The sequence below is a fragment of the Aegilops tauschii genome, chromosome 6, assembly GCF_002575655.3.
Source record: "Aegilops tauschii subsp. strangulata cultivar AL8/78 chromosome 6, Aet v6.0, whole genome shotgun sequence".
NCBI lineage: Eukaryota > Viridiplantae > Streptophyta > Magnoliopsida > Poales > Poaceae > Aegilops > Aegilops tauschii.
In genome coordinates, this window is record NC_053040.3 from 491998115 (window position 1) to 492018975 (window position 20861).

Here is a 20861-nt window from a genome sequence, read left to right on the forward strand (position 1 = left end):
ATATGCTAGATTTCTTTCAGATTCTCTAAATATATTTTAAAATATACTACCGGATCCGGTGCACCAGTAACATGACAAGAGTGGGTGCAATAGATACATCCCCGTAGAGCAGTTACACGAAAATGGCCTATTTGTTTTGTTTTCAAATTTTGAGAATGACGAACAGTACACAGCCCAGCGCCCACAACAGAGTCCACCTGGCCCACACCGGCCCAGCACGCACGCACGTGGTGGATACGAAACCCCAAAGCCCTCGCGACTCCTCCACCTCCACTCGACACCGCAGCAGCCACCACCGGCCGCCGCCGCCGCCGGCGGCTGCCCGCGATGAGGGTGAAGAGGCGGTCGCGGCACCGCAAGGTGGTCAAGTTCTACTCCACCTGCTTCGGCTTCCGCGAGCCCTACAAGGTGCTCGTCGACGGCACATTCGTGCACCACCTCCTCGTCCACCAACTGCTTCCCGCCGACGACGCACTCCGCGAGCTCCTCTCCGCCGCCCGGGCGCCCCCGCTTTTCACCCCCAAGTGCGTCCAGGCCGAGCTCCGCCGCCTCGGCAAGTCCCACTCCCAGGCCTTCGACGCCGCCCAGCTCCTCGCCACCGCCAGGTACCCTTCTATCCTCCTGTTTTTATCTATTTTATTTATTACAGTCTTCAAATTCTAGTATGAAATTGCATTGGTCGTTGATGCAATTTCGAATATGAATCACTCTGTTCTGTCGTACTGTATTAGTTACCCCATAGAATTAGAGAGCCAATCTGGGTTTGGGCTGTCTGAAAACCTAGATGCAATTTGAATTGTTGGTTAATTGGAACGTCCCTCCTTGTGCTTATCCTGTAAACTGGCACTGTTTTGTTTGCCTCCGATATTACCAACTGCAAATAATATATTGGAATCAGATCACATTGGTTAGCTTGGTTCCATTTTCCAACTACGAAACTTCATGGCCAAACTGAACAACGTGTACCAGAATTGTGCACATTGGTTTTGTTCTTTCAGTTTGTATGAAGTACTACTACCACGTTCAGTCATTCAGGAAGGATAGATTTACAGGAGTTTGAAACACGGACTGTTCAATGGACTTCTGTTGATGTTTTTTTTTTTTTGAGAGAGACTTCTGTTGATGTGTTGAGTGTATTCATACTACTACTACTACATTCAGTGAGGATAGTTTTGCGGTATCGTGACTTGCGGAGGCCCTGATTGTTTGTTCTTTGGAATTTTATTTGTGTCTTCAGTTGCGAGCATGACAAAGTGTTCAGTGTTTTTATTTGTTTTATTTACAGGCTAGAAACCTCTATGAAATTCCGTTTGTAGTTGATGCAATTCCGAATATGAACCACTTTTTCTGTCATGTTAGTCACTTGATAGAGTCAATTTGGGTTTGGGCTATCTGAAATCCTAGGTGCATTGTTAACTTATATGCAGTTTCAAATATGGATCACTTTGTGTCAGCATGTTAGTTAATTACATCATGATAGAGGATACATCCAGTTTTGTTCTGGGCTTTCTAGGAACCTAGGTGCAATTTGAATTATGGATTATACACCTTTTATGATAACTCGATGCCTCACTGTTAGTTCTGTAGCTTGGCACTGGTTAGTCTGCTACATTAAACCCAAGTACAGTCTAAAACTTATTTGCCAAATATGAAATCGCATACTGGATTTTGGATCAAGTTGATTTTGTTTTATCACTTTGATTGTATGAATTTCTGGTACTACTACTGCTTCTAAATTCAGTCAGGATAGTCTTATTGTATTGTGATTTGATTAGCTCGAGGAACTGACGATTGCTTGTTCTGTGGACTTCTGTTGGTGTGTTCAGCTGAGAGCATGAGAAAGTGGTTAGTGCAGTGGATTGTATTCTGTCGCTGGTAGGTGATAAGAATCCGGAACACTACTTTGTTGCCACTCAGGATTCTAATCTCCGGGCTAAGCTACGGGAGGTATGAAGATTTGCTATGCTTTGGTAGAACTCTACCCTTACCATGTTGTGACCTGAATTTTATTTGTGAAAAAATCTGCTCAGTGACAAATCTACGGGAGGTATGAAGATTCTGTTAAGATGTCATATTACAACTGACAAGTACCATACTATTATCTTCTTAACATAAATGGCATAGCAGAATATATTATATCATCTTAAAGACTGCTTCTGCTGCAATGTACTTATGTCTGTTTTCCTTGGTTGTAGGTTCCTTGTGTTCCTGTGATATACGGTCTGAAGAACTCCCTGTTTATTGAGCAACCCTCTGCGCAGGAACGCAAGTTTGCTCAGTTGGATGAGGAGAAGCGTATACATATGGAAAAATCAGAGTTTAAGAAGCTTCATCAGAAGGAAAGATGTCTGTTGACGGAAACATACCCGGATTAGTTGCAGAGAAAAGCAAGTTTAAAAGGAACAGAGCAAAGGTTATATTTAAATTTACTGTTTTCAGTATATTTTCCTATGCACAAGTACATTGATCGTTATGATATACTGCGCATCATTAACATTTTGAAATATGAAATGCTGATGGGTGTCCTTCTGCAGGGCCCGAACCCACTATCCTGCAAGAAAAAGAAACCAAAGCCCCAGCCATCAGCTGATCAAAATCAGGTAATCATCGCTGCACACCATTATCAGTTGACATATGTGAGGTATATGTAATCATTAAGGAACACGCTCGCATAAGTATTGGTTACAATTTATGCTGTAAAAACAAGCCTGGAGTTGCCTGATACACTAAGAGTAAGACGGATGAGAAATAATGTGACAATTAAAGCTTAGATAGGCTCTTAGACAATGAAGCCCATAGCAGACTCCTTATTGCTGTAGCTCCGGTTTTGATTTGTATTGGGACGTGGATGGCTCGTACACGTTGAGGCCCATTGTATGTATATTCGACTCTGCCGTGGCATGTGGATAATACACGCATACGGCATACATAATGACAACAAGCACTGATGAGAACATGATTCCTTCGATGTTCAAAAAAAAAAGAACATGATTCCTTCAGGGTCCGAAGACCGATGCTGAGGCAAAGCGAAAGAGGGTTAGGAAACGGAAGAGAAGCGTCAAAGATAGCAATCAAGCAGAGACAGCGAGCTGATGGACCTACAAAAAAGTGCAAAACAATGGTGCCATTTTGCTGCTCTGGCCCCAATCTGCTGCACCCAATGCTAAGATTATGTGCCGATGGTGTTTCTTCAAATGTCATACACAATCCTCAGGAAAAACTTGATTGACCATATGTCGTTGCAAGAGGATTGTAGCTGGAAACTTTTGAGAAAGCAACACTAGTAGTTTGTTAAGGGCGGTTTGAAGTTGTAAATTTCGTCCTCGCTAGTAATCTATATGAATTTATCCAAAGCTTTTGGATTGTATTATGAAGAAAGCAACCACCGATTCCTGCAAACTTGCGGATCGGTTCAACTTCCATGTCTCTCCCTTGCCTTACAGGTGGCTTGGTACAGAGTGCAACGTCATTGTACAGTTGCGCTGAACATGTCATTTCTTTACTAATTCAGAGCATCTCCAACAGACGCCGCGCTACGTTAAAAAAGTTTTACAGCGCTGAAATAGTGTTTTTGCGCGTGGGAGGTTTACCAGACGCATGAAAACACAGCGCCCAACCCGGCGGCCCCACATGCAGCAGCCCGTGCGCACAAGCCGGCCCCCCAAATTTGCAGCCCCGCAGTGTGCGCTAAATTTACAGCTCTGTTTTTGTGCGTGCTCTATTTCATAGCTTCTGCTGGAGCGCTATTTTTTATCGCGCGCGCTATATAGGCATCTTTTCTAGCGCGCGGCTTATATAGCGCCTCTATTGGAGATGCTCTAAAAGAACAAAGGAATCTATTTTTTCGAAATATTGTGTGTTGTTAAATGAAACCATTCATAATAGAAAATATCATTAATTGGCTTAGGCAAGCCATAAATGTCTAAGCACTGTTACAATCATTGTTTACACTGGTAGAAGCACATTGTAACTCTTGAACAAATAAAGTTCTAACCACAGCAGCACACACACAAGATCCGTTATTCCGTTGAAGTTCCTCAAGAAACACACTTACGATGATAGCAGATCCAAGTTCTGCAACTGATAGTGTGAGAGAGACAGGATTTTCAACACCCGGCTGCCCCTATTCCCTATATGAACAGTAAATTCGAAACAAATTCATAAGAATAAAAATAAATCTGAAACTTTGGGACATCGAACATGTTGAAACATTTGATGATCGTGGAAAGTTTTAGCTAAATATAACATTCGAAGAGCACTCAAATAAAAAAAACAAAATCATTGTCAAAGTTTATGTACATTTTTGGGCTGTGATTTTGTTTTTTTTTGTGAGGGCTCCGCGAAGGTTATTTGTTGCTGAAACTTTGCAAGAACATCAAACCTTTGATAATCTTTGATCCCTGAAAGTTTCAGATTTTTTTTCAATTTTTTTTCCAATTTTTTATGAATTTACTGTTCATGAGGGTGTAGGGGCACCCGGGAGGTATTAGAAATTTCTCCTACTGGAGGCGCTGATTGTTTGTTCTCTGGAATTTTATTTGTGTCTTCAGTTGCGAGCATGACAAAGTCGTCAGTGCAGTGGACTGTATCCTGTCCCTGGTTGGTGATAAGAATCCAGAGCACTACTTGGTCGCCACCCAGGATTCTGGTCTTCGGGCAAAGCTACGAGAGGTACGAAGATTTGCTATGCTTTTGTAGAATTGTACTTTTACCATGTTATCACCTGAATTTTATTTGTGAAAGAAGTTGCTCACGGACATCAATATAACCGACAAGTATCATATCATCTATTTAATGGAAACAACAGAAACAAATCTATTTTTCCATCTTATCTTATAAAGTTTTTTGTGCAACAATGTGTTCATGCATGTTTTACTTTGCTATAGGTTCCTTGTGTTCCTGTGATATACGGTCTGAAGAACTCCCTGTTTATTGAGCAACCATCCGCGCATTAACGCAAGTTTGCTCAGTTGGACGAGGAGAAGCGTATCCATATGCAAAATTCAGAATTTAAGAAGCTTCTGAAGGCGTCATCAGAAGGAAAGGCATCTGTCGATGGAAACTTACCTGGAGTGGCAGAGAAGTGCAAGTTTGAAAGGAACAGAGCAAAGGTTATATTTACATTTACTGTTTCTCAGGATAATCCATTGTTTGGATCTTGTGGGTGTAATCAACATTTTGAGATCACAACTGAATCTCTACCTTCTTTTACGGAATGTTAATGCATGTGTGTCGTTTTGCAGGGTCCAAACCAACTCTCCTGCAAGAAAAGGAAACCAAAGCCCCAACCATCAGCTGCTCAAAGTCAGGTAATTGTCACTACACAGCATTATCAGTTGACATCTGTGAGGTGTATGCAATACTTGGAACATGCTCACGTAAGTATCATAGTTTTTACTGTAAAACCAGCCTGGAGACGCCTGACTTGCTAACTAAGAGTAAGACGGATAAAAATAATGTGACAACTAAATCTTGTATAGGCTCTTAGACAGTTAAGCCCATTGCAAATTTCCTAATTGCTGTAGCTCCTGATTTGATTTGTATTTGGATGTTAATGACTTGTGCATAGAAATCTTGCGACAACAAGCACTAGTGAGAACTTATTTTCTTCAGGGTCCAAAGGCTGATGGTGAGGCGAAACGAAAGAGGGTTAGGAAGCGGAAGAGAAGCATCAAAGACAGCAGTCAAGCAGAGACAGTGAGCTGATGGACCTACTAAGATTATGTGCTGATGGTGTTTCTTCAAATGCTACATAATCGTTAGTTAATTCGATAAATCATGCACCATCGGTAGAGGATTTTAGGTAGAATTTTTTGACAATGTAACACTACTAATAGTATTTTGAGGCTGTTGTTGGACTTCAAAAATCTTAAATCTGGTGCTGGTTAATACTATAAGATTTGTCCTTTGTGACGTGATGATGCCATCTAAACCACCCGCGTGGATTTCAGCAACCACCAGCACGTCGACATGGATTCCAGCAATTGCCACCGCATCGATGCTGCTGTCTAGGTTGGGCAGCAGTGATGTCTGTTGATTCTTCAACGGGTTTGGTGATAAAAATGACCCCCACTATTTTCAGAGGAAAGAATGTCATACCATTGTACAGATGTTGCCAGCCGGCATGATCAATAACTCATTTTTTTCAAGCAATATGGAGAAATATATATTAAAAATATTGGTAAAAGCAATATAAATTCAAAATACCGTAAAAACTGGAAATGACATAGCTCCTTCAATTATCTTAATTGTTTGCATTGGTACATGCACATTAACTCTTCAACAAAGAAATATCAAAGCACAGCAGCACACAACACATGATTCGTTATGGTTCTTCAACAAACAGACTTCTGATAATACTTTTGACGATAGCAAATCCGAAACCTCCAATTGGCATATATATAGTTCTTCAACAAACAGACTTCTGATACAATTTTTGATGATAGCAGATCCGAAACCTCCAATTGTCTTCCACTTAAAGATGGTAATATACGTCTATCTACTTAGGCCTCTTCAAGCTAATGGTGTCGGTGGTTGTGCGGCTGGTTCCACTTTGTGACCGGTATGACTTAACACAGTCAAATAAAAGACCACAACTACAGGAAGAAGTTGAAATAGAACAGAGCCCATGAACATGAATGCTGTCAATGGGATAGTGACTATCCTATAACATATCCCCTTTCTCCTCAACAACGGTGACACAAGAACACAATTCTTGATTGTCAGGTCCAAATTCTGATATAGCAATACGAGAAAACTCATGACACATACTGCAATGGCAATCTTATGGGCAACTGGAGCTAACATCGTATAGCTACCAAGTGCAAAGGCAGTTGTCAAGTTTGTAACCGAAATCCCCATGAGAAAATAGGCCAATTGTATGTGCATTTTCCGGATTGGAAGAGATACCATGGGAGATCCAGAAAACATGAGAGAAATAGTAGCCATTGCAGAGAAAGTGAAGGCAAGTGCATTGGCTATGGTGAACACATCAAAAGTATACTTTCCAGCAAGCGTTTGTGTGCCCCCATTAGTGTGGTCATCAGCCCTGTAACCTCCAGGGATGGCGAAAGATGCAGCAAAAGTCACAGTTGCAATTAGGACAGAGCCAATACACAGACTGCCTGTCCCTTCTTTCACTTTCTCCATTTCATCTTTTCTCACTTGGACAATATCATTTTCTTCAAAGTAATCCAGGCGACAAATGCCCCGTTTAGCATCAGCGACTTGGAGCGCTAGATGTATTTTTACTTCAGCGTTCTGCAAAATCAAAAAATAAGTCAATTTTGAACCATGCAACTTAATTGTTCTCATTCACCTTCAAGTCCATGCTGAAAAATAAAATGACTGTGCATGTATATTACCTGGTTATAATGCAATTCTTTGGGAATATTGCAATGTGCTATATCAAGCGGGGTCTCTCCTTTCTCATTTGTTAAATTTAAGTGCACTTGTTTATTCCCAAATATAGCACAGAATATCATCAGTGTTCCTTTTTGGACGGCTAAATGCAGTGCAGTGTTTCCACCATTGTCTTGCATATTTAAAATCCATGATAACGACTGGTTTCTGCAAGCAGACCAGACCGGCCATATTTTCATTTTGTCAACTGCAACATGAAGAAATGTCCTTCCCCTAGCATCACGTAGACCAGCGCAACTGGGCGACTTCTGAAGAAAGACATTGATGGTAATTCTTGAGCCAACGGATGCAGCCACGTGTATGGGGAATGATCCATCATTGTCCATTTGATACAATGCATCTGGATTGGCTTCCAGTAGAAGTAAACGTATGTATCGTCGGTCTTTTTGACGTGGCATAGATGCAACTAAGTGAAGAGCTGTACTTCCCTTATCATCTTGTTGTGCTGTAAGGTCGTTATTCCATCCTAACACCATCTCTGTAAGACCTACAAGAGGCTTCTATCAGTAAAACTAATCAATATGAGAGAAAGAGAAACAAATACAAGTAAGAGTACCGCCTCTAAACCCTATGCCTGCCCAGTTCTGTGTCATGTGAGTGCTCTGCCTACACTACATTTTTTTAAAGAAAAAGAAAAGTGCTTGAAAAATTTACAGTTATACTTTGTCACTTCTGCAATACGAGGGCATATTAATTTAGCCTGTAAGTTAGATTATATACCTTTTACATAGCTGGGCATTCCAATTGATTGACAAAGGAATATAAATACAATTTGAAAGTGCTCAACATGCCAATTGGCCTTATATGGTTTGGAACAAACGTCATAGTCATGATATGCATGGAAAGAAGACACATCTCACTTTTTATATTAAGACATGCATGGTAAAAGTGCTATGTACTTGCCTATGATAACAAAACCATCATTTCACCATCCATGTTAGCTTAAAAGCTGAACAGGATTTTGTGACTTGCATTTCTTCATAGTTAGAAGATTGCTGTCACCATGTACCTACGGGAACTGAATCTATCACATTACAATTAACTCGTGAGCTCCGGCCAGTTATAGGACTAACACGAATAGTGCAACCCAAATTGACAGAAAATATATGGGTCCTCTCGGAGCGCAGGCGAATCGTAGTAAAAAAAAAATTGTAGTCATCATCAGTACTTGATTCCATCCCCCCCCCCCCCCCCCCCCCTCCCGCCCCGTCTTCAACCACTACCCATCCCTTCTACTACCCAACCCACCGAATGTGTCGCCTACCTGCCCGACGTTATTCCGTCTTCACCTAACAGCTTCCACAACCAGTCATGCGGTCGCCATGGCCATCCCTATATATAAGTCCCGTCTCACCCCATCCATCCCCAATGTATTGTCTGTTTCTTTCGTTTTTTTGCAAAGTTAGTTAATCCTGATTTCATTAATGAAAATGAAGCTACATAGGTTATGGTAAAAAGACCGAATCGAAGGAGAAAAATATTCTTAAACAAGTCCCACTGATAAAATACCTGAACACAATAAGCACTAACGATCCCAATTGCTAAATAATAGTATATATCTCACGAAAATATGTAGATTGAAAAACAGTATGTTAAACCAAGAATTAAACATTGCAAAGTGAGCATGAGTACCTTTGCCTCGGAGAACAGCAGCATGCAATGCATTTTGTCCACTTGGTCCAGAGTATGAAAGGTTCTCGTCGTTACTGCCGCTTTTCCCGCGGCTCAACTTGTAGAGTGTTTCGGCGATGATTCTGTTTTCCAGTAAGATGGCTAGGTACAGCGGAGAAGTACCAGCTTTTGGAAGACTTGCCAATTCTGGATCCTCCTTCATGAGCAATTCGACTATATCATTTTTCCCACTGCGGACCGCCTCATGCAAGACTGTCCATTTACTCTTGTTTTCCATTTCTAGCAGCGCCTTCACTCTGTCAGCATTTTGATCCTTGCCTCCATCAAGATCAATGAGAAAAGATACCATATTGATTTTCGCCGCCCGTGCAGCATAGTGCAGGGGCGTATCTCCCTGGCTGTTTTGCATGAAGAGGAGGCTTACTGCCTTCCTGCGTATGGGGCCATCTTCCTCCAAGTTGTCGCCATCACTGTTGGTGGCCATCACATGGAGAAAAGTGTCACCGTCCATGGTGACCGCATCCAGGAAAGACTCCCTGAGAAGTGCTTCTTCGTCACCAAAAGCTGGCTGCATAGCAGAGCTTCGGATAGCCCCGTCGCCGGAGGTTTGACGGCCTTCCCCACTGAGAAATGATTGCAGCTTCTTCCATGAACCAGAGCAAGCTACTGCTAGCAGCCTGGAATCCATGACCGGCAAGTGAGGCTTGGGCGGCGTGGGAGTCTGGTTGCTTGAGGCCATCACCACTACCATGGTGGAAGAATCCTCCTTGCTCAACACATCCTTCAACTGCTGGCAATGGTCATGGCCGATGGCCACAATCATCTTGGCTTCCGTGGTCACCAATGGAGGAGCATTTCCCAAAACGGGTGAGGCAGGAGCTTCCTCCCCGGTGCTTGATGCCATCACCAACACGAGGAGGAAACTCTAGCTTTGTGGTTACAAGGTTGATTCTGAATGTATATAGTCGTACGAGTGCTGGTTGAGCAGCTAGCCAACTCGTATATACCAGGAACCAAGACGGCCTTGTATCAAACTTGTGCACAGAAAGGAGTGAGTGCAGTTTTTCCATCATACAAGCGAACGACCACAAATATTAAAGCACGACGTTGGGCTATGCTCGATCGGATCCAAGTCTTGTTCATAATTGTTTATCACAGGTCTTGGTTTCTGTTTTCTTTTCATAGTGACCTGTTGAGCACATGGGTAGCTGGCTCTAAACCACATCGAGACTTGTGTTCTCAATACATGATGATGTTAACACTTGGTTTTAACTATTGTCGCATTCAGTGACCTCGACCTGCGGACGACGAGCACATGAGTGCTGCTACGCTCCGAATTGTCAATGATCTGGAGAGTAGACTCAAAAGAAAACAAATGCCAGTTGTTAGCCCTTGAACAATTCTGTCTCATTTCCAAGCAATGATCTGAGCTAATTATCTCATCTTCATTCTCAATTGATATCAGTTTCTCGAATATTTTTTTTGGTATTTCCCCCGTTTCACTATCAATACTAGATCACACATGGTTCTAAATTGTTAATTAATATGCGGTGCCCTGGTGATCATCACAAACGGCGTCCAAGTTGTTTATGATTGTAAGATAGCCTTTATTTGACTATATCATATATGGTAATACGATCCATTTGGTATTTCTCACCGCGCCAATGGTCGGCATTAGCTTCCTGCAGGGCCAGCCAATACAAAACGGTAGAAAACTGTTGAAATTGACACTAGGGCTAGACTAACATAATCATGCTACTCAACCTTGTAACTAACGTGGTTTGTGGTCGGTGGCTGTTCTTGGCCGTAAACATCAGGAGGCTTTTTCAATTAAGAAGGGGGAATAGGAGGTTTGTGTGGTAGGTTTTGGGTCTCCCTCCTGTCACTTTTGTGAGTTTGTTGTAGGTGTCTGTTCTTACTAGTTCCAGTGGTGTTTATGTTATTAATTACATGGGAAACTAAATCTTGTAATTAAGGGTGAGTGGTTTAGACTTGTATCCATCTCAACCGATAGATGAAAAATATACAAATATTGGCTACTACAGCGACTAATAGGACAGTATACAAAATCATGTTTATAAGACCAAGTAGCAAGACTTGGATCCGCCCCTACCAAGACACTTCGCGCTGGCTTTGGATCCTCCCAAGAAAAAGAGTAGCTGATGGCCTAGCTAGTATAAAATATTGAGGTAGTGTAGTTTGCTCTTAATTAGTTTGATCTTATATTATCGTGCAAGTGTCGTAAAAGCGCTCGAAGATCGAGCTGCTTGGCGATGACTAGTAGATGAAAATAGAGTGCACATGGGTGCCAGTTGTCAATGATCTCGAGAGTAGCTTCAAGAGAAAAGAAAAATAGCCTGCCAAGTTGTTAGCCCTCGAACAATTCTCTATCATTTCCAAAAAATGATCTGAGCTAATTATCTTAATCTTCATTTCCAACTGATATTTCCTCAGTTTCACTATCAATACTAGATCATACATGGTTCTAAATCGTATATATGCGGTGCCCCGGTGATCAGCCCAAACGTTCTCCAAGTTAGCCCTTGGTTTGACCATATCGTATGGTAATACGATCCATTTGCTATTTCTCACCCTACCAACGGTTGGTATTAGCTTCTAGGCCAGCAAATTCAAACGCTAGAAAACTGTTAAAATTAACACTAAGGCTAGACCAACACAAGGGTATGAGTCACCAACAGGCTTTCTCGGGCGCTCCTTCCCATCTCGCGCTCGCGCAGCAACCGCCACCGCCAGCGGCTGATCTCCCTCCTCCGGCCCAACCAAGTACAGATCCGGAATCCTCCCGATGCCCTCTCTCCATCCATCCCGAAGCCCGGCGCGACCCCCTCCCTCACGCGACCCCCTCGCGCCGCCACCCAGGGCGACGCCAGGGGGACCTAATTCCTCGCGCCGCCATCCTTCCCGCGAGGCAGATCGCTGCCGCCGCTGCTGCCGGCACTGGCCGCGGTGGTGGCGGCACCCGACGCCTAAAGGGCTAGGGCAGGAGGGAAGCGACGGATCTCCCATCAGGCGGTTGGGGCGCCTCATGCGGGGTCGCGCGGCAGCCACAGCGGCGTTCTGGCTGTGCGGCGGCAGCCGGCGAACCCAGGGCTGGCGAGGTTGTAAGTGCATCTAGTGCCACCCCTCTAGTCGATAACTAGCACTTTCAGAGGTCCTCCGGTGGGATTCTTCGCTACGCGATGGGCGGCGGCGGTGGCCGTTGATCAGGCGTCCCGGCCAGATCCGTCGTGGTTCGGCTATGGCCCGCCGGCGGCGCGTGATGGGGCCGGGGTGGGGTGGCCGACGGTCCTCAACCAGCTTTCCGACGACACCATACATCTTCATGGCGAGGTTCCGCTCGGTTCCAGCCAGCCGTGAGATCGGGACGACGTGGCTTTCGGTCAAAATCTCGCCTGATTGCGGTCTTGGCGGACGATGGCGACGTCGCGGATGTCGTTCCCTTCTTGAGGCATCGTCGTTGCAGGTCACGTCAACCTGATCGGGAAGTTCCGGGGGAAACCCTAGATCTGGGTGTACCGGATCGGACGATGACGGTGCCTTCGGTGTCATTCTCCCTCCTGGGGGCATCGTTTTGAAGCAAGTGCTGGTTGGAGGGGACAAGAGGAGGAGCCGTGATTTATCTTGCCCATTGATGACGACGGATCTCGGCGGCGTGGCGCAGTGGAGACTCGGCGCCTGATGTGCGGAGATGGACTCGCGCAGGAGGGTGACGCTGTCTGGCGTCATGGTGGCATCGGCGGCAGCTAGACCGGGCAAGGTAGATGCAACAGTAAAGCTCTGAAGATGGATTGGTGGCAGGTGGCTGCGGCGGCCTCATACCCGGCAGGCGTCCTGGTTGAGGAGCACTCCGGACTGGTGGGTGCCCATACCCGGCAGGCGTCCTGGGTGGGACCTCAGGTCTTAGATGTTAGGTTTGGCTGCAAGGTCTGTTTGGTATTAGGCCTAGACTATTAGCGCCCCTTCATCAACTGGATAGGAGTATGTAGCGACATATGTTGCTTAGACGGTGGCTTTAGTCTTACTGTTGTATGACTTTGTAAGGTCTTGTGTTAATAATTAATAAATGATTGTATGCATCGTCCAGATGCAGAGGCCGGGGGTCTTCCTCCTTTTCTAAAAAAAACTTAAACCAACATGAGTAACTGACATATACAGTGAAGTAACGTGGTGTGTGGTAGTTGGCTGTTCTTACTAGTTCAAGTGGTGTATATGTTATTAATTACACGGGCGGCTAAATCTTGTAATTAAGGGCGAGCGGTTTAGACTTGTATCCATCTCAGCCGACAAATGACAGATCTATAATACAAATCTTGGTCACTAGAGCAATTAGTAGACCAAAGTTTACAAATCTTGTTTGTAAGACCAAGTAGCAAGACTTGGATACGCCCATACCAAGACACATCACGATGGCTTTGTATCCTCCCAAGAAAAAATAATAGACGACGACCTAGCTAGTATTAAAATTGAGGAGTGTAGTTAGTTCTTAATTAGCTTGATCTTATATTATCATGCAAGTGCCGTAAAAAATGCTCGAAGATCGAGCTATGCTTGGCGATGACCACAGTAGATGAAAGGGCAAAGGTACACTTGGTGATGAGTGATGGCCAAGTACAGAAATTGTATTTCTAGGAACCAGTGGATGGCTTGGACAGTGTTTCCAGGCTTGGATCAGACCAATGAACTTAATGACAGCGGAGTATAATAGTATGCAATAGGCATGCTTAGAGCATCTAAAGCGGGGTGTCCCAAACCCGCCTCAAACGATCGGGCGAACGGCCCGGTCACGAAAATGCGACCCACACCGGGCGCCTCAAACGCCCGGGCTGACCGCCACCCCTCATATTCAGCTAGCCCAAATATGGGATGGATATGGGGCGTCCGGGTCAGTCGGCCATGTCGTCCCCGGCCCACGCTCTTCCCATCCGCTCACCGGCCCGAACCCTAGCCACTTCACTCCACTCCACTCCATTCCACTCCCCTCCGTCATCCAAACTCCCGTCCGGCGATCTCCGACCTTCTCCAGCATGGCAGGCAGTGGATCTGACTCGACTAGTTCGGATCCGTTAACTGGAGTGTCATCCTGTGCGGGTTGGAGGAGGCAATGGTTGTCCACATTGCACTCCGCCGCTCCCCGGAGGACAGCGCCCAACCGATGGCAGGATCTGCCCGGCGCGACTCCATAGCATCGGTGCATCGGGCTCTCGGATCCCCCGAGGCTGGATCATCACGGTCCCAGGAGCCTTCAAATCTCCCCTTCCCCATCAACGGTCTGGCAGAGTTTGAGTCCCATCAGGGCTGGTGTGCCCGCCGTGGGAAGGAGAGGATAAGGGCGGCGGAGGCCCGCCTCGCTGCTGACATGGCGGCGGTTGTCGGGACCCCGATCCTAACTCACACGGATCTAGCATAAGACACATCATATCACTTTGTGGCCTCATGCACGGTAACCACGGATGCCGCCTTTACCTTGGCCGGGTCCATTTGCGTCTTTTGGCTCACGTATATGATTGTGATGCTAGCATCCATATCAACAGAGAACCTGGGTCGACATGACTAGTCATAAACCAAGGTGGCACATACGTACTGGGACAGGCATATATAACCCAGCAATGCACGTGTCGGTCATCAATGTATGAACCCAAGTCATAGCAAGCTACAGGGACTTAAAGGAACAATGCATGACATTTCCCGGTAGGGAAAAATACTGGACCAAAGAAGGATACATGCTGGTCAATCCATGTGTTCCGGAGTAGTAGCAAACTATTATGGCTCAGTGGAAGCACTAGGAGGCTTCCTTGTATGGAAGGTTACAAAAGTAGATAACCAGGTGTCGAATCCCACACATACCAGTGCATTTCAAAAACATACACACAATATGCGTGATATGTGTAGACACAACATGGCATCACAACATAACTCTATGACTCAAAATGTTTATTGAAGATGCTCCGAAGAAGAGCCATGCATAACCTGATATTACAAACATGGGTCTCATGACCCAACATACAGAGTCATACAAGCAACGAGCGGAAACATAAATATGTCTGAGTACAGACAACTGAAAAGAAAGAAGGCTGGGAAGCCTAACTATCTACAAGACCCTCCATATGAACCAGACCTCTATCTGGGCTTCCCAAGCTACTCATAGAAGACTACTTGAAACTACTAGTGAGACGGAAGTCTCTCTGCAAAAATATAGATAAGCATATGTGAGTACAAAGGTACTCAGCAAGACTTACATCAGAACTAACTACATATGCATCAATATCAATAATAGGGTTGTGGAGTCTAACTGCAGCAAGCCAGCTTTGACTCCGTGGCTATCATGTACTACGACTACCAGTATTTTCTTTGAGATGAGAAAGCGCACACGGGTCCACATATTCACAACATCAATACACCACTATGGATCCACTCTCGTCTCCCTACGAGAAGGCCATCCATAACACTCACACTTATCTTGCGCATTGAGTATCCATTTCAACTTGTCTATGAACAATGTAAACTTTCCAAGTAGTCCATATCCGAGGACGCGACTATTCAAATAGATCAATTATAACCCTGTAAGGGTGTACTTCTTCACGCATGCTCTCACCACTTACCACCATGTACACGTCATGTTTCTCGGCAACCTTCAAGCGGAAGTCTGGCGAGGGTGTCGGCCACAACCTGACTAACCACACAAGACTTTTTTGAACACGAAAGAAACTTCCATGGCCCCTTATTTAATCCAAGCCCTAGAATTAATATCCTAAGGTTATTATTTCTGTTTTTTTTGGATTAACATGGAGGCTCGTTTGGTGCTTCCAATTAGTAAATATAAGATATTTTGTTCTTCAATAAGGTAGAGATGGGGATGACATGGGACAACAGCACCAAGGAGGCGAAGCTTGGACATAGCCGATGCAGTGGTGACAGTGGAGGAAAGATAAGCTCTAAACAAGATGCAATATGGTGATGTATAGTCTTGTGATACAAATACATCACCTTTTCTGAAAAAGGTGTATTCTTTGGGCTATTACGTTTGCTCAACTCGGATATATGAGTGGTTACTTAATGATGGTAAAATGATTCACTTATGGGAAGATCAATTGTTTAGGTCTATCCATTCGATTCTCCATAGCATCTACAATACGTTTAATTGGATACGATATTTCCAAGAGGCAAAATGTCTTTGCAAAAATATGTTTGTTATGGTCAGATTTAGAGTCTTGTGGATCTAAGTTTTTGAAATGTAGTTTCACCAAAATGATTTGGCAAGATTAGACTACCATGGTCTATAAATCTGATTTTGATTGCTATGAATATGTAGCTAGACTGAGGATCAATGTGATTACAACTAGCTTTCGCAAAACAAGTATGATTAAGAGTACTTTCCTTTAGTCCACTTGATAGATGAGAAATGATATGTGCTTCCCTCAGACAACTTAGATTGGTTTACAAGTATTCTGGTATATGCTTATGCATTTCCTAAGACGTTGGTGACCAATGTGTCCCTAGTAGGGTTTCGTGCAGATGGAAAAATGGTCTATGTTTATAGAAGTCAAAGCTCTGGTGATTCCCTTTCGCCGCTTGTGAGAACGCCACTCTCTCATAGGGCGAATCTCACTTCTTGTGTTGGAAACTTATGTACTCGCTCTGCTTCGCAGCACCTTTGTAGATGAAACAAGAATCATCATCATCCCAGACGGTGTCCAAACAAGAGGAGTGGGTGAACCAGTCGTCGCTCGAGGAATTAGTCTCGCTCCACATGCTCCTTGTGGTGGTAATTTTTGGTGATTTTGGTGGCGGTGTATACTTGGATGGCACAGTGGTTAGGGACAAAGTGTTGGGTGGTAATGATGGCTTCCTGGAGGCAGACATGGGCAGAAAGCTCAACCACCCATGACTTGATCCACCCATGAGGGAGACCATAATCCCAGGCCCTACAGACCTCGATGTCGATCTCGGTCACGGCTTAGTATGTTGGGTCGGCATCTGAGGCCATGCGAGTGCCCACGCTCTAGAATATCATTGGTTCCCTCAATGCCAAACCGACCGGAATTCTTGTGAGTGAGACCGTCGAAGCGCTGGAGCTCGAGCTCAGTGGCCACTGCAGGAGAATTTTCACTGGAGCTTTTTTGGAAAGTATAAGGCGAAATGGGGGCGGGCTAGGGGCTGCGTTGGGCGAGCTCATACATTAGCGGCACACCCATGACGTGTCCCTCTTCCACCACGAGGGTCATGATTCTACTAGGGTACTCTATGTAGTCAGACCTGCCTCTTGGGGGTGCGGGTCACGGCCCTGTCAGGGTCCTCGGCGATGCAAAGGTCGTTGGATCTGCAAGATCACACAACTACCATCGTCGGGGATGACTTGGTTCAAGGTAGCTAGGTAGGAGCTGGGGAATCAATCGCCACAAGGGACCTCGTCTGGCTCACCTTTGCCGACAACTGTGAGTTTTGTTTTGAGCTGGATATGTAGCTCCCAGACAACAACCTAGCCTTCCTACCTTGGATGGGGGATAAGCGGGGCCTTAGAGCCCCTGGAAGGACCGCACCACGACCATTACCTCATCTACAATGATCTTGATGTAGGCATGGCCACCGTCAGAGATCTCCTGCACAGGCCGGTGAGCTCAAACATGAAGGCTGAGAAGATGCGGGTCACAGGAGGGACACGTACACGTTGGGGGCCGGACGCACTTACTAGCGCCATTCTTTAGGTGTCCCGATAAGCATCTTTCGTTGCCTGTTGTGGTGCATGATGGGCTCGAGATAGATGGTTTTTTCCCTTGGTGTTGGCCAGCTGACATGGCGTTATCCAGTCAGCAATTAATGTGTTCAAAACTGCTCTAGTTGATCAAAAGTAGAGTGGGGGTTGATTTCTGAACCTGGTTAGTTTGGAGTGTGGAGTGACCGGTTTTGAAGATGAGGCTTGAACTTTAAACCGAGTAGCAAGTTGAGAGTTGTAATATGGACTTTTCTTGAACAGCCAATTACCGGTGAAAGCCATCATCCTTTGGTGAAAAAGATGATAAAAATGGTAAACGGGAGGAAGCATGTATGGATTGACAGATGGATCATACAAGTACATGGTCACATAGTGCCATGACGTGGAGGAAGGTGTCAAGGTTAATGTTGCTCTCAATTCTCCTTGTCAATGACAGGACGATTGATCGGCTTAATTTTCTACTCATATGCGGTGATATCAATGATCGAATCGGGAACCAAGGAAACTGCCCTCCCTATGTATGCTGGCTGAATTGATCGGCAAGTTGCTGCGATGGTACATGGAGGACTTGGTGGAGAGGGTTTTGGCACACATGAAGAGCTAGCCAAAGGGCCCATAGATGAATGGACGGTACAGTTGTGATGGATTGGATAGAGCAACTGAGCAAGGTAAGCTCATCCACATCGTCGAATTCAATGATCCAGTTATCCATGCTGTAGCGAAGCTAGCAGACCAGAAAAGACCCACGCGCGTGTGCAGGTTAATATGCTGCGACTCTCGACCAGGGAAGAAGACCAGGCATGTGACTGTGATCGATACAGTACTTGTGGGCGCTAGAGCTAGTGCAAAGCAACTAATGGCTGTGGAGTTTTGTTGTGGGACAAGCTTAGATTCGTATAAGCTAGTGGAGGATATCCAACAGCCACTGACCTACCGTTGCTGTCCACACAATCTTTCTTTTCTTCTCTTATTTGACACCAAAACACCGCAGAAATGTTAATAAAACTGCCACCAGCACGAAACTTGAATCATATAAGAAACATAAGCGTGAAATATTATTCAGGCTTACCGATTTTCTATGATAAAGAAAAGAACGATGAACAATCTCCAAGTTTTCACAAACCCTTACAGCAGATTGAGAGTTTCTGCTACTTATTACTATAAACGAAGACATCGAGTTTTCTGTTCAAGCACAACGATTACCGTGAGCTTCCCGCCATTCTCGCCTTCTTCCGTTCGGCTGCTCAGCTTCTTCCACCGAGACCCGTCCTCCTCTGTCACGGGCATGCTTAATCTTCTCATCGCCGAGCAGCTCCTCCATTGCCCCGATTTCGATCTCCCTTCGACGGGAAGATATAACCGGTTTCCTTTGTCCTTGCCACGCCCTTCCTCGATCTCCTCCTGGATTCTCCGGGCTACCTCCGCCAAGTACTCTGCGGTGACATGGGTGGCGCAGCCTTGCAGCGGCTCACACCTTCCTCCGTCGTCCTCCTCCTCGTCGGCAATGGCTTCGGAGCAGTCCATTGCTATCATCTCCTCCTCCTCTTGGAAGAACCTGATGACCGCCTCGTCCCTCTCCTACGGTGGCCGGCTGGCGAGGGCCGCCACACCTCCGTGGCCTCGGAATAGACGGACGCAAGGAGAACGGGGGCTGGGTGAAAGATGGTCGTGGAAAGTCCCAGATCGTCCAAGTCCAGGTAAGGAGAGGTCGTGGAAAGATCCACGTTCTCGAAGGACGGGTGAGGTGCGGCCATGTCGACGGACGGCGGCGGCGGCGGCGGGGAGGGGGGGATGGGGTGAAGGTTGCGATCGAGCCTCTACTATTTACAGGCCGGTGCTAAATACTGCCAGGCCTGCCTCGAGGCCCAGGCCGGTCGAGTGGAGATCGAAGAATTTTTGCACGTATACATGATATAAAATGGATTTTGCTCAAAACAAAATGACACCAGGTTGAGTACACCGCACACAGTTTAAGTTTGTGGTGTCCAACAGTGGCTGCAAATAACACGCGCCCGCAATAAAAGGCAGTTTTTCCGCGCACGCTCCAGGCGCGCAGGCGCGAAGAAGCGGCCGGGCGCGCTAGTTTTGGCGCGCGGCGTCCGGCGCGCATTATTAACGCAGCGCCCGCCACGCACCCTCCCACCTCGCCACGCGCCCTCTACCGCTCTCTTCCTGCTTCCTCTGTCGCTTTCTCGCCTCGCCGCCGACGCACCACCACCGCACCACCATGCCGCCGCGCCGCCGGGGAGTTTCGGGCTACCGCGGCGTCCGCGCGCCCCTCCGGCGCCTTCTCCGCCGAGATCCGGTACGGCGACATGCGCCTCGGCCTCGGCACCTTCGACACCGCCCACGAGGCCGCCCGCCCGTACGACGCGACGGCGTGGCGCCTCCGGCGGCCTCGTAGGGACCTGAACTTCCCCGAGGTGCCGACGCGGGAGCTGGCACAGGAGCTGGCGCCTCCCCCGCGGCTTATCATCGACGAGGATTGTCGCGACAACCGGAGGCGGCAGCGCCGTCTCAGCCTCGCCGAGATGGACGAGGAAGTATATCTGGCCATGGGCCGGGCCGGGCCGGGCTTGGGCCGGGCCTGAAAAAGCCCACGGCAAAAAACTAAGGCCCAGGCCCTCCCAGGCCCTACCATCGGGCCTACTTTTCAAGCCCAAGCCCGGCCCATCTGGTAAAAAGCCCTGAAAAGCCCTTAGGGCTTAGGGCCGTGGGTCGGGCCTCTTTCTTAAAATGCCAATATGCAAAGCCCAAGCCCGTCCAGGCCCTGCTGGTGGGCTCAAAACTCAGGCCCAAGCCCGGCCCATGGGCAAGCCCATCGGGCCTAGGCCCTGGATTTTAGGGCCGGGCCTGGGTGGGCCGACAGGGCCGGGCCTGAGATGGCCAGGACTACGAGGAAGCCATGGAGCAGTGGCGCCAACACTTACCGCAGGACGTCATCAACGAGCGCTAGTTCTTTGTGTAAAGGAGGGAGGAGAGGAGGGCGAAGCGAGCCTGCCTATCGCGAGGACAGACGTACGCGGAAGGCGGCCGCTCAATTCAACATGGACCTAGGAGCAGCGTCGTCCTGGGA

The 20861-nt window shown here is 46.5% G+C and overlaps 2 protein-coding genes and 1 pseudogene across 2 annotated transcripts; 1 reads left to right on the top strand and 2 right to left on the bottom strand.

Moving 5' to 3' along the window:
- The first annotated feature begins 222 nt into the window (after positions 1-222).
- On the top strand, positions 223-6136 carry LOC109776152 (uncharacterized; annotated as a pseudogene).
- A 108-nt stretch (positions 6137-6244) lies between these two features.
- On the bottom strand, positions 6245-8565 carry LOC109776157 (protein ACCELERATED CELL DEATH 6-like). The gene is made up of 2 exons (XM_040393873.2): positions 7335-8565; positions 6245-7299 (listed from the first exon to the last, which is right to left on the bottom strand). The coding sequence occupies exons 1-2, from the start codon at positions 7896-7898 to the stop codon at positions 6514-6516; spliced, it is 1350 nt and encodes a 449-aa protein (XP_040249807.1). The 5' UTR covers positions 7899-8565; the 3' UTR covers positions 6245-6513.
- LOC109776158 (uncharacterized) lies at positions 8089-9958 on the bottom strand. The gene is made up of 3 exons (XM_073502264.1): positions 9055-9958; positions 8932-8963; positions 8089-8094 (listed from the first exon to the last, which is right to left on the bottom strand). The coding sequence occupies exons 1-3, from the start codon at positions 9956-9958 to the stop codon at positions 8089-8091; spliced, it is 942 nt and encodes a 313-aa protein (XP_073358365.1).
- Positions 9959-20861: the final 10903 nt, after the last annotated feature.

What these genes read in the sequence shown, in the direction of transcription:
- LOC109776157 (XM_040393873.2), bottom strand. Translation starts at nt 7,898, where the DNA reads ATGGTGTTAGGATGGAATAACGACCTTACAGCACAACAAGATGATAAG. An exon ending in TGCACAGTCATTTTATTTTT is followed by an intron (nt 7,300 to 7,334) that starts CAGCATGGACTT and finishes AGAACAATTAAG; the next exon opens with TTGCATGGTTCAAAATTGAC.
- LOC109776158 (XM_073502264.1), bottom strand. Translation starts at nt 9,958, where the DNA reads ATGGCATCAAGCACCGGGGAGGAAGCTCCTGCCTCACCCGTTTTGGGA. An exon ending in TGCTGTTCTCCGAGGCAAAG is followed by an intron (nt 8,964 to 9,054) that starts GTACTCATGCTC and finishes ACTATTATTTAG; the next exon opens with CAATTGGGATCGTTAGTGCT.